General features: G+C 42.9%; 1 protein-coding gene across 2 annotated transcripts; it reads right to left on the bottom strand.

The window, feature by feature from the left end:
• Positions 1 to 6,570: 6,570 nt before the first annotated feature.
• LOC148015019 (uncharacterized) lies at positions 6,571 to 10,985 on the bottom strand. 2 transcript variants are annotated; one of them, XM_087665681.1, is made up of 6 exons: positions 10,664 to 10,985; positions 10,364 to 10,516; positions 9,967 to 10,075; positions 9,687 to 9,752; positions 9,495 to 9,568; positions 6,571 to 9,297 (listed from the first exon to the last, which is right to left on the bottom strand). In XM_087665681.1, exons 1-6 carry the CDS (start codon positions 10,859 to 10,861, stop codon positions 6,895 to 6,897), a joined length of 3,003 nt encoding a protein of 1,000 aa, XP_087521807.1. In that variant the 5' UTR covers positions 10,862 to 10,985; the 3' UTR covers positions 6,571 to 6,894. The 2 variants fall into 2 exon arrangements, with proteins under 2 accessions (XP_087521807.1, XP_087521806.1); XM_087665680.1 differs by having other exon boundaries at positions 9,687 to 9,836.
• Between the last annotated feature and the right edge of the window lie 1,699 nt (positions 10,986 to 12,684).

Below are 12,684 nucleotides of genomic sequence, written 5' to 3' on the forward strand. Positions count from 1 at the left end.
TTTGTGACTTGAGACTTAGTTGACTAAGCTTAGAGCTTAGTCTATGATCACGATGAATTTTTAGGGGGAGGGCCGTTTTTCCAGCGCCGAAAATCACGGCGTGAAGATCCTGATGCCGCCGATTTTGAGATTTGGATTGCTAAGCTTTTAAAAAGCTTAGTTTTGAAGCTTTTAAGCTTTATGAAGAAGATGAAACTTACCTATTGTGTCTGAGAAAAACGACTTGAGTAGGGAGTTATTGATGTGGTCCTCCGCTTCCCTAGGCCGGTCCTTCGCAATCAGAGGCTGTAGACAGAGGTTCTTGACCACCAGGAATCCACCCATATCAACCATTCGCGATGAAACTAACTGTAGAGCTCAATCGTTCCAGGAGCTTCGCCTTCGCGCAAGATGGATAGCGATTGGAAGCTCTCGATCTCAGCTTCGCTCTGATACCACTGGTGCACAGATCGGATGCTGTATACTCGCATAGTGAGCGCCAGAAGGTCCCCAAGAACAAAAGAACTCTACTTTTTGCACAAAACTCAAGGTAGAAAGCATGCACGACATGAACAAGAGACCAATTGGGTGCAATCTCCCCCCATGCCTTGTGTGAGCGCTCCACAAAGCATGTATTTTATGTATTAATCATCTTCAAGCTCAAATAATAGCACGCTTTTGGCTTTTGAGTTTGCTTTAGTGCCAAATAAAAATAAAGCTAATGGGCGGGCGCCCAAAGAGTCAGGCATACCCAATACAATGTCCAAATACAAATATCATAATCGTGCGTCCGTGCGCATACAAAATAATAAATAAATATCCAACGCGTTAATAAATAGGCGTGACAAAATATAGGCGCCATGCCTAAGGTATGTGCCCATCAAAATATAAGTGATAACTCGAATACATGCTATCCTCCAATGCTTTCCTCCGCCGCTGCTACTATCTCTACGCATCAACTAAAGCATTCACAATCATTAGTAAAATAATACAATTAAACTGACAAAAGTGAATACCTAGCAGTCTTCAGCTACATAAATAAATCAACTGGTTAAAAATCAATCCTAACCTTAATTTATCACGAGTGCGCACTCTAAACTCATAAACGTTTATTAATTTAATATGTATTTTGCAGAATCACCCGCTATGGAATCACCCATGTACACACTAAATTAATGAAACGCCTGAAAAGGATAGGCGTCCCCATCAACTTCTCGCACAAAGAATCCACTTTGTGTATGAGCCCCGATAATAAAAGTTTACGAAATCCACCGTAAAACCTCACGGAATCCACCGTGAAATATGCCTCCTGGCATCAGTGGACAAACTCAAAAACTCAATCAGTGCCCTTGAAATTTTTAGTGACAAAGGTACTTGCCATTATATAAACATAAGAACGGGTATACGTATACAATACAAACACACTAGATGATCTCCTAGTAGCACTTGTTGCGGCTACTTGTATTATTGTGAAGTTGTGAGTCTACATCTTGCTCATGCATTATCATGCATCTACTTCTCTTTGTTCATAAAAGAAGAATATACAATAATTTTTGTTTGGTACAAATGATGCACTAAGTAATTATGTGCAAAACCCCAACATTCTCAAGAGGTAGAATGTTATACTTTTACCAAATTAAAAATATTATACCAAAGAAAACACATTGATAGAAGAGCAAAACTTTCTTTTCACAAGAATTATATATAGAATAACATAATTGAATCGTAATTAGTTATAGTAAAATGTCAAAAGTAGATAATTACAATCGGTTAGTGTGCCTAAGTAGAAATATGAGCTTAGAACATGGGCAAAGAGAGATGAGAATAGAGCATGGGGCAAGTAGGATCGGGGGGACCAATTAGTAGGCATATTGATATCCATTTTATTGTATGCAAATGTAGTGGTATTGATTGCAGACTCTCTTGAGGGCTTTTAAAGACACATGGATGCATTGCAAACATTTTATATGCATAGAGGATCAATAGTGAACCTTTGGAAGACAAAGATGATGGTGGTTAATAGTACATTCAAGTCATAAACATAGACCTTGCTTAATTAGATGTCAAGACATGGATAGCACTAATATAGAAAGTAGACAAAGATGGCCTTTTATTGAGAGCATCTCCTTCATACCACAAAGGTTTTGCCCACAACCTCTTCCATTTCCTCCCTCTCCCTCCCTCTTCCTCTCCCTCCCTCCCCCTCCCTCTCCCTCTCCCCCTCTTTCTCTCTCATTTCCTCTCCCTCTCACAATATATCCTAACACTCTCCAAAAGCAAAAGGGAGAGAGAGAGAGAGAATGCACTCTCCCTTCCTCTCCCTCTCCCTCTCTTTCTCTTTCTCTCCCTCTCTCATTTCTTCCCCCTCCCTCTCCCTCTCCCTCTCCCTCTCCCTCTCTTTCTCTCTCATTTCCTCTCCCTCTCACAATATATCCTAACACTCTCCAAAAGCAAAAGGGAGAGGGAGAGAGAGAATGCACTCTCCCTCCCTCTCCCTCTCCCTCTCTTTCTCTTTCTCTCCCTCTCTCTTTCTCTTTCTCTCCCTCCCTCTCCCTCTCCCTCTCTTTCCCTCTCATTTCCAGTCCTAAATAAGCAAAAGACAAAGTGATTTAAACCCTAAACAAGCAAAAGAAGGAGAGAGGGAGACTCACTGATGAGATATGGCAACGGTGGGGCGGCTCCTCTTTGCGATGAAGGCTCCTCCTCTCCTTCGCGAACAACGGCGGGGCCGGCGGCAAGCCTTCTTCCTCTCCCTCTCTCACGACGGTCGCTCTCTCTCTCGCTCTCGCTCTCAAAACATAAGACACAAAAACGCGAAATAAACCCGCGCTCGAATTCGGCCTGTTTTTTTTTCCCTGTGGAACGTCGCAAAAGCGATGCAAATAGCGACGCCGGTACCCGCGTCGCTACCCGCCGTCGCTATAGGCTTAAATCCTTGTAGTGGTCCAAGTAAGCCAGACATAAACTTGCATTTGTGAGTCGCTTCTGGTACATCTTCTAGCATTCGGAGTTGCAGTAGGGCATTCCAAAAATGTTCAGTGTACTGGGAAATATGCTCACGATCTCTTTGCTGTAGAAGATCCCATTGCTTTATGGTTTTTTCATGGAATTGAGGAGGAAGGAAATTCTGTAAAAACTTCTTTTTGAAACTCTCCTAGGTAGTGAAACAATCAATACTCTTACGAACCACGGTCCACCAAAGAGATGCTCGATCGACTAAATGATTAGTGACACATTTAATTTTGTCTTTTTCAACATATGTCTCATTATGAAAGTAGTCATCAAACTAATTGATAAATGCAAGTATTGTCTTTCCATCTCGAGTTCCATTGAAAGTACGAAATTTAAAATTTCTTTTACTTATCTTTGTTTCTTTGCGGATGGATTGAGCTTCGAGTGTCGCATCGATGGTACGTCGGATAAGATCTTCGGGTTGTGGTTCATCTTTGTCAGTGGTAGATCGTTGCAAATTAGCCAATTGAACTTGTAAAGCTTGTCGGGCTCTTCGTTCTTCATCAAACTGCATCATAATTAAATCCAATTTTTGTTCCATAGTAGGTTCAGGAAGATCGCCTTTAGCCATTAAATCATCCATATTTTGTTCCGTCATCCTGTAAAAATCCAAAAGACCTCACACTCTCAAAATCCAATTAGCCAGGTGAGTGTAGCTCAAAGTCGGGTATACAAGGCTTATATATTTTTGTTTGGCTTTTACGATCTTTGTCCTTTGCGGTTGTGGAATTCATAGTCTTCGTAAAAACTGTGTATGAACTTCTGCGTGTGCTGAAACTGGTTCAGCAAGTTTGTGTATGTGAACAGAGTCTTCCAGGGAGCAATTTTGTAGTTCTGTGCTTTTGCGCAGGAACAGCCTTTATGGGAGTAATTGAGATAAGTCTGTTTTGATCTTCTGTGGACTTGATTGACCTTTGTGACTTGCAGAATAATAAGAATTGCAAAACTTCAATGATTAGCCTTAGTAGACTTTGAGAATTAAGAAGCTTTAAGCTTCTGAAACTGATCGTCGATTTTTGAGGAAGGGGGCCGTTTTTTTTAACGTCGAAATTTACGCTGAACTGCCGCTGTTGCTGCCGATTTTCAATTTTCATAAACTAAGCTTTAAGCTTTAACTTTAAGCTTAAACTTTTTTTAAAGATATGAAAGCTTATCTGTTGACTGTGGAAAAACGACTTGGAGAGGGAGATGTAGGAGTGGTCCTTCGCCTCCTCAGGCCGGTCCTTCGCGATCAAAGGTTGTAGACAGAGGTTCTTGACCGCTAGGAATCCACCCGTATCTACCGTTCGCGATGAAACGCATTGTAGAGCTCGATCGTTCCAGGAGCTCCGCCTTCGCACAAGATGGGTAGCGATTGGAAGCTCTTGATCTCAGCTTCGCTCTGATACCACTGGTTCACAGATTGGATGCCGTAAGCGCGAGCGTCAGAAGGTCCCCAAGAACAAAAGAACTCTACTTTTTGCACAAAACTCAATGTAGAAAGTATGCATGACATGAACAAGAGACCAATTGGGTGCAATCTCCCCCCATGCCTTGTGTGAGCGCTCCACAAAGCATGTATTTTTGTATTAATCATCTTCAAGCTCAAATAATAGCCCATATTACAAAATAGCACGCTTTTGGCTTTTGAGTTTGCTTTAGTGCCAAATAGAAATAAAGCTAATGGGCAGGCGCCCAAGAAGTCAGGCGTACCCAATACAATATCCAAATACAAATATCTAAATCGTGCGTCCATGCCCATACAAAAATAATAAATAAATATCCAACGCCTTAATAAATAGGCGCGACAAAATATAGGCGCCATGCCTAAGGTATGTGCTCATCAAAATATTAATGATAACTCAAATACGCACTATCCTCCAAAGCTTTCCACCGACACTGCTACTATCTCTACACATCCAACTGAAGCATTCACAATCGTTAGTAAAATAATACAATTAAACTGACAAAAGTAAATACCTAGTAGTCTTCAGCTACATAAATAAATCAATTGGTTAGAAATTAATCCTAACCTTAATTTATCACGAGTGCGCACTCTAAACTCATAAACGTTTATTAATTTAATATGTATTTTGCGGAATCACCCGCTATGGAATCACCCGCTATGGAATCACCCATGTACACACTAAATTAACGAAACGCCTGAAATGGATAGGCATCCCCATCGACTTCTCGCACAAAGAATCCACTTTGTGTATGAGCCCCGGTAATCAAAGTTTACGGAATCCACCGTAAAACCTCACGGAATCCACCGTGGCACGGAATCCACCGTGTAATATGCCTCCTGGCATCACTTGCAGATTCTTGGTGTGGAGAGAGAGATTGATGCTCAACCATTATACTCTTATCATAGTGGATTCCTATTCCCATTTACATGTTGTGTACTGTCTCTCTCATCGATATTGTGTCTTTCATTATCACGCTACATGTTTTGTTATTCCAATAAGCACATTGTTTGGTACTGTGATGACTAGTCACGAGGAAGTACCCCCAAAAATGAAGGCACTTCGTTAACTCCAGTGAGTCGACAACCATGGCAGCTTCCTATTGGATAATACCACTATAATTTTGCCTTCTCTCTCCTTCTCGTACCTCTGTTTTTCAACTCTAGGCTTCCTAACTCATAGTGCCTATGAAGCTTCACTATTGGCATGCTCCAAAAAATGTCGACTTTTGCATGGGGATGCTCCGCCTTTGTAGACTCAAAGTTCAATGCGCATTTGGGCTCCTAAAACCAACTCTTGGCAGTGTTTAAATTTGAAGCCCAAAATGGGCGTCATGGCCATTTTGGGCATCAAACGACACCTAAAAATTTGGGGCAAGGTGTCAAGATGAAGTCTAAGAATTAAGGTCAAGGTTGCAGCTGAAGTCTAATAACATTAGGTAAGGTGTCACCATATACATCTATACATACATGTAGAATGAAGCGAGAAGACACACAAGCATAATTCCCATGCTCAATAGCTTTTTTTAGCATTGATTTAAAAGCTTGGTCATGACTCAATTAAGCCCTAGAATTTGCAATGAGTGGCAGGATCACTTTCAAATCTATAAGGCTATATTAAGATATGGAGCCACATGTTTTGAGGAGAAACCTATATTTGTGTGACTTGTGAATATCTACTATAAATCACATTTGCATTGTGACTCTACCCCTTTTGCTCGATTTGTCCTCATTAGATCGGCCCAACTTATTCGTGCACGGTCTACCTGATGTGTTTGAACCTACACTCGTAATTTATGAAGGTGCAAGCATTGAGGGTTGAGTAATCAAAGGCTAAATGTTGATAGGCTACATAGGTTCATACAAGTGTAGTGGCAAAGTATCTAGTTGCCTTTAGCATCAAACATTCAACCTTCAGGAGCTCTTTGAGTTAAAGCTCCTACCTTTCCCTCTATTACATGCAGGCTATAGCTTCATACTTTTGGGCCTGCTATTATCTTTGAACCCCTCATAGCCATTGTGGTAGTCTCCTCCAAAACAATCGACCCCTAAATTCATATGTCGATTTCACTTTTTGATAATTACTAGCAATCACTAATCAATGAGTAACACATGTTGGAAGTTTTGACGCCTGAAATTACTATGAAAGTGTCAATTTGATGCCCATTAAAAAGGCCAAAGGTGTCAATAAAATTTGATTGAAGCCCAACATTAGGCGTCAAATTTAAAGCCTGACTCTTGGTTCAAGGTCATGATGTGAGTCCTTTCTTGCTTTTGCTGTACTTAATAACACATTACAACTTCTCTCAAAAAGAAAAGCGTTGGAATTTGAAGGTCAGATGCTCTAGAGTGGAAGCTTGCCTTTTTTTCTTTTTCAAGTTTCAAGGAAACGTTAAATCTATATTAATAGTGAGGTAAAATTAACGGCTGAGATTTTGTAGTGCTTTTAAGGCCGGCCTTCAACCAACTTCAGGTCGGTTGATAAGAATTCTATGCTCGTCCATGCGAAGTTTGTCTCCTTGGTCTGATTTGTGGTATTGGTTTTCTATCTCGTCCAAGTGCCGGTTCAGCTTGTCCAACCGCCTCTCCAAGCTCTCTGGCAGAGCTTCTATGGTGGTTTTGAAACGCCAAATTAGCTGGCAGTGTTCCTGAACGAGCGCTGTAGCCGTAGGAGCATGAGGCGCTAAGACACGGACATACAGTGGATAGACGACCCAGCGCTTGAAGGTTCGAAACTCGGGCAGGATGCGCCAGAACGCGAGCATGCCGGTGACGAACTTTAAGAAGGTGTTGGGCAGAGCTTCCAGAAGCAGGCTCAGAACGTTCCGCAGGTTGTTGAGGCGGGCCAGGAACCAGGCTGAGAGCAGGAAGATGAGGACCGTGCCAAACCTGCTGGAGAGGAGCATGTCTCTGCGATGGGACCGCACTGAGACTATGGCGCTGGAGAAGCCAACCACCTCGCAGACCACGGACAGGCCCATGAGCAGGCTCGCCACCGACGCCGCCTGGATGACCTTCTCCTTGTACTGCACGAGCTGGCCACTTCGCAAGGGCATGGCGCCCACCGCGCCCGCCATGACGGCCCCCATCCCGAAGAAGAAGCCCAGGCTGTTGCAGCGCGCAAAGAGCCGCATGCCTTTGGTGGTGGTCTCGAGCGGCATGCCGGGATAGCCCTGAGCTGTCTGCACCCACCCCTGAAAGGCCAATGCTGCCACCAGAACCGCCCCCACCAGGATCGTGTTGGAGTACTCCACGTACACCTTGCGCTCCTCGTACAGCAACTTCTTCACGTTCTCCTGTTCCTCGATCGTTGCCACCATCTCTGCTCCACGTTCCCCCTTTACCTCACAGGCTGCCTCCAATGGAGGCTTCGATGGCGATAGTTTCCTCTTCATAGACTGACGTGTCGAGCTAGATGTATTGTCCGCCGCCGCTAATTCTGCAAGAGGACGATCAAGTGCATTGCTTACATCCTCACTGATCTTCACAGCTGACTCCAGCTTCAGCAAGTCACAGGTCTTGCTGGTGTCTCTCACAATCACCTTCACCACATCCACCATCTCCTGCTTGATTGCCCACAGCAAGCACTTCTGCATTGTTGAGCTGCTGTCGGAGAAAGCCTTTCCTTTCACCAGCTCCACCAGCATCCCCTGAATCAGAGATCTACGGTATTCCCTGGTGTGGTCAAAGTCCAGCACGTAAGACATTGCTCGTTCTAGATGGTCCCACACACCGCCCTCTATCTTTATCTGATCTTCCACCCCCTGGCTTGTTATCCATCTGGCCTCATCCCATTTCCTGGCTAGGAGAGCCTCGCTGATGTGGATTGTCCATTCCACCTTCATTATCTCTTGCTCTGCTTCCTTCACCTCCCGATAATGCATCTTGGCCTTCACAAAATTGATGGGCATCACCAATATTGACTCCCTTTCCACCCCTTTGCCTTTGCTACCACTATTACCCTCGTCTTCGTCACTACTACTATCATCTTCCACCCAGTGCTTAATGCCCATCCTACTTGTAGGGAGTAGGTCGACTTCCATAGCCTTGGCCCAATCGAGAGGCGTGAGACCTAAGGCATCTTTACTTGCCAACAGCACTTTTGCATGCTTCTTGCCATGGTGCAAGATTTGCCGAGCGATGTCGACGTGTCTGTATACAATAGCCAGATGTAGAGCGGTGAATCCTTGCGGACACCATATTTGTGATCGAATTGGGTTAGGCTCTAGGAAGTAGGCATTTGGAGCAAAACAAGACTCGATCTCAGCTTTATTGAGGTCAAACCTAGGCCACACTTGTTCCTGTCGCTGCCAAAGGAGGCGGTTGATGAAGAGCTTCTGGTGCGTAACATTCCTACCGCAGGCTTGGACAAGAACTGAGAGCTTACCGCTCTTTGACAAGAGCTCGCTTACTACTTCTCTTTGACCTCGACAAGCAGCAAGCTGTAATGGGGTCATCCCGTCTCTATCTTTGGCCTCCAGAATCTTTGACACGATCACGTCCTGGTGCTTAAGCAATGCTTTTACTGAATCCAAACATCCTCGTTCACAAGCATAGTGTAGTGGTGTGCGCCCTCTACTGTCTCCCTTGCTCACCTGATCTGCACATTTCTTCAGAAGTAACTTCACGATGGAAGCATTGTCATGGTAGCATGCCAAATGCAATGGGGTATATTTGTGTCTGTCGGTAGTCACATCCTCGACCTTCACGTTCTCCTTATTCTCCTCCACGTCCACATTCTCCTTGCCTACCAGTTCCTCCACGCAGTTGAGATCTCCGCATGCAGCCGCAAAATGCAAGAATGTCCAATTATCCATGTAACTTCTGAAAGTACGTGGGAAAAAAGTCCATCGCCCATTGCCCTGAAAACAAGGCCAACTCTCTGGTTATAAATGTTCCAACTTCCTGCTAATCAATCAAGATTCAACATTAACTGAAATTGCACCCTTGTCGTGGACTTCAGGTGTACCAAAACGCTGTGATTGATCATGCATTATCTTCGTAGGATCGAGAATTGGGCCTCATATTTAACAAAATCAAGCGATGATCACTCACTAACCTTTGTTTCATTGTGTCCGATGCCGACAAGAAACCGCCATATAATGTAAAGCCAAGAATCCGAGTGCTTCCGCTCTACAATTATGAAAAGTGTGCTTGTGCGGGTTATATATAAAATTTATCATGATCGCTCACATTGTATTACTGTATATATTGGAAGAGCCAACATCTAACAGGCATAAGTTATACGTGCCTGCTGTGAATGGATGGAGGTTATCGATTAGTTCCAGCACCATTTTCTCATGTCTGTTTTCGGCGGCTACGCTTGCAGTAAACCAACGATAGGTGTCAGGGGTGTGGGAATCAAGCAATAGCTTCCTCGGGTGGTGATGCTTCGGTATTTCTGAAGCGTTCCAGCAAAAAAGGGCCAAAAACATATCTCAAATATCGATATTGAGATTTCTTTTTTTTTCTTTGGAAATTGGGCTAGTGGGGTATTGATATTGAGATTATCAAAAAGATGTAAATAGTACCCTTGTTTCCGTCGTGCTTAAACATCTCGAGGATTTCAGACTCCATTTTGTCAAAGCTCTCATATTGAGCTACCCAACGTAGCCAAGGCTCCAATAGAAATGCCAGGCTCTGCTTGCGTAAACAGTAGCAGTAAGTTGAGATTAAATTAGCCTAAATTCTAGGGGATGCCCAATATTCCGTTTATTGGAATACCTTCCACTTTTGGGGATTAAGTCTATAACTATTGAAAAATCTAAGCATATTACACACAATGCCAAAAACAAGAAATGCGGGCGTCAAATTTTCTGTGATTGTGTAAACTTGAGCAAAGCCAGCCATGAAAAAGAAAAGTTAAATAAATTAGAAGGGTAGCTGTGAGAAAGAGGCTAAGTTAAATAAATGAGGATGCTACCATACATCAGAGGAAGCGATGACTTCCAGGGCTAGCACGTCCGCGTGCAGGTACTGGGAGCATATTCGGCTTAGACTCTCTTTGTCTGTCTCGCCCGGATTGGCGTACGACCGTTCCTTTTCGAGAATATCACGAATTAGACAGTCGATATTCCGTTGCTAGCGCGCGCAGTCACCAGAGCACAGAAAATCAGTCTTCTCTTTTATTCTTGGGTTGGAGGGGCGGCTTTAGCCGCCACCAAATCCCGGCTGACATGAGATTACCTATTACGTCAAAATGGACGGGTAGGGTAGAGAATTAATTACCGTATCGGAGGAAGGCGTATCGGAAGAAGGCGCAGTTCCAAGGACGTTCACACGAGCAACCATTGTATCACCCCCCGACGTATCGGAATTGGCTGAAGGTCCACAGCAACCAGTACTGCGGACAATGTTGCTGATCGATGGCATGCTTTTATCGTCGGAGCCCATGGAGATCATTAACCCAGACTGCATCCGTCTCATCTGAGACTCCGACTAACCACCCGTCTCAGTACACGAGCTGAATAAAATACTCCTCTTTCACACTCGGCCGTGTTGTATAGACTTTCACTTACAGCCTTTCTGGAAAATAAAATCGAGGACGAAGGCTTTTTGTTAGCATTGCCCTTGATGAGGGGATATGTTTATATAGTGGTGCGTTGACAAGGTAGTGCAGGTCCGAGACAATTACCTAGTGTCAACTTGAGTTAAGGTAGTGGAGTGGAGGTTTGAGACTTCCAGACAATCATTTAGTGTGTTAACTTGAGATGAGGTAGTGGAGGTTCGTGACAATCATTTAGTGTAAACTTGAGTTAAGTGGTCCACTTAGCTTTGAAATGTGTGGATGTTTTATTTTTGGAGATAAAAGAGTTTATTTTATAAATGTAAAGAAAATGGGTGTTTTCTCTCTCTCCCTCTCCTCTCTCTCTCTCGCATGCAAAATGTATATTATATTATCAAGAAATATTTACAACTCTTGGAGGGGATGACCAACTCTTGAAGTCTTACAAAGACAACCATTTAGAGGGGAGAGAAAAAGGACTTCAAGAGAGACAACATGATTTTCATCAATCAATGATTGCCAAGTCTTTGGACTTCTCCATGTTGATGGAGTATTATCATTTTAAGAGGTACTCCATAAACTCTCTAAAGTTATGACACAAAGTTAAGAGTGGTCAAATAAACTAGCCACATCTCATAATCAAACATGACTATACAAGTGAAATTTACTTAGTTGTGGCATGACACTTACATTAGCGTTCAAATTGGTGCACAAATCGGATGCTACATGCGTACGTAGCGAGCGCCGGAGGGGTCCCCAAGAACAAAGAACTCTACTTTAAGCTCAAAATTCAAGAGAATAGACTTGCATGACATGAGGCAAAAAGACCAATTAGGTATAATCTCCCCCCATGCCTTGTGTGTGTGCTCCACAAAGCATGTATTTATTAATTTATTCATCTCAAGCTCAAAAGTAGCCCAATTTTACATTTACCATGCTTTAGCTTTTGTGTTTGCTTTTGTCCAAATAAAAAATAAAGCAGTTGGGCGGCCCAAAAGTCGGCGGACAGTTTCCAAATACAATGTCCAATAATGAATATTTAAACCATGCGCCTATGGGCATACAAAATAATAGATATATGTCAAGTGCTTCAATAAATAAGTGCGCCTAAATAAATATTAGCGTCACACATTTAATGATAAGATGCGCGCCCATCAAAAATGATAATTTCTTCTAAGTAACTTGAATGCATGTTATCGCCTAGTGCTTCCCAACACCACCGTTGCCTGCTCTACACATCAACTGAAGCATTCACAATTGTTAAAAAATAATAAAATTAAACCAACAAAAGTGAATACCCAGTAGTCTTCAACTACAAAATAAATAAATAGGTTGAAACTCTGTCCTAACCTTAATTTAATATGAGTGCACACTCTAAACTCATAAAACGTCCATTAATTTAAATATGTATTTTGTAGAATCAACCATTATGGAATCACCCACTTGCACATTAAATTAATGTGACGCCCGAAAAGGATAGGCGTCCCCATCAACTTTTCACACAAAGAATCCACTTTGTGTACGAGCCTCAAAAAATAAATATAGTTTTACGGGATCCACTGCAAAACCTCACGGAATCCAGCGTGGTCTCATGGAATCCGCTGTGAAATATGTCTCCTGGCATCACAAACATAGCAAAATTAAGAGTGCATTTATGGGTGTCTGAGATAATTTCAAATTCTTGGCTTTGTGTCCAGAAGCAAGTGGAATTCACGAATTTTTATGTTAGTAACATGCCATCTCC

The sequence above is a fragment of the Lygodium microphyllum genome, chromosome 24 (genome assembly GCF_053477565.2).
Source record: "Lygodium microphyllum isolate KBCC chromosome 24, Lygodium_microphyllum_v1.1.10, whole genome shotgun sequence".
Lineage (NCBI taxonomy): Eukaryota > Viridiplantae > Streptophyta > Polypodiopsida > Schizaeales > Lygodiaceae > Lygodium > Lygodium microphyllum.

Bases quoted from the DNA above. Each gene is read 5' to 3' on its own strand.
- LOC148015019 (XM_087665680.1), bottom strand. From the start codon at position 10,861: ATGAGACGGATGCAGTCTGGGTTAATGATCTCCATGGGCTCCGACGAT. The intron at 9,837-9,966 runs GTACTATTTACA...GGAACGCTTCAG, and splicing joins TAAGCACGACGGAAACAAGG to AAATACCGAAGCATCACCAC. The intron at 9,298-9,494 runs GTTAGTGAGTGA...CCTTGTTTTCAG, and splicing joins TCGGACACAATGAAACAAAG to GGCAATGGGCGATGGACTTT.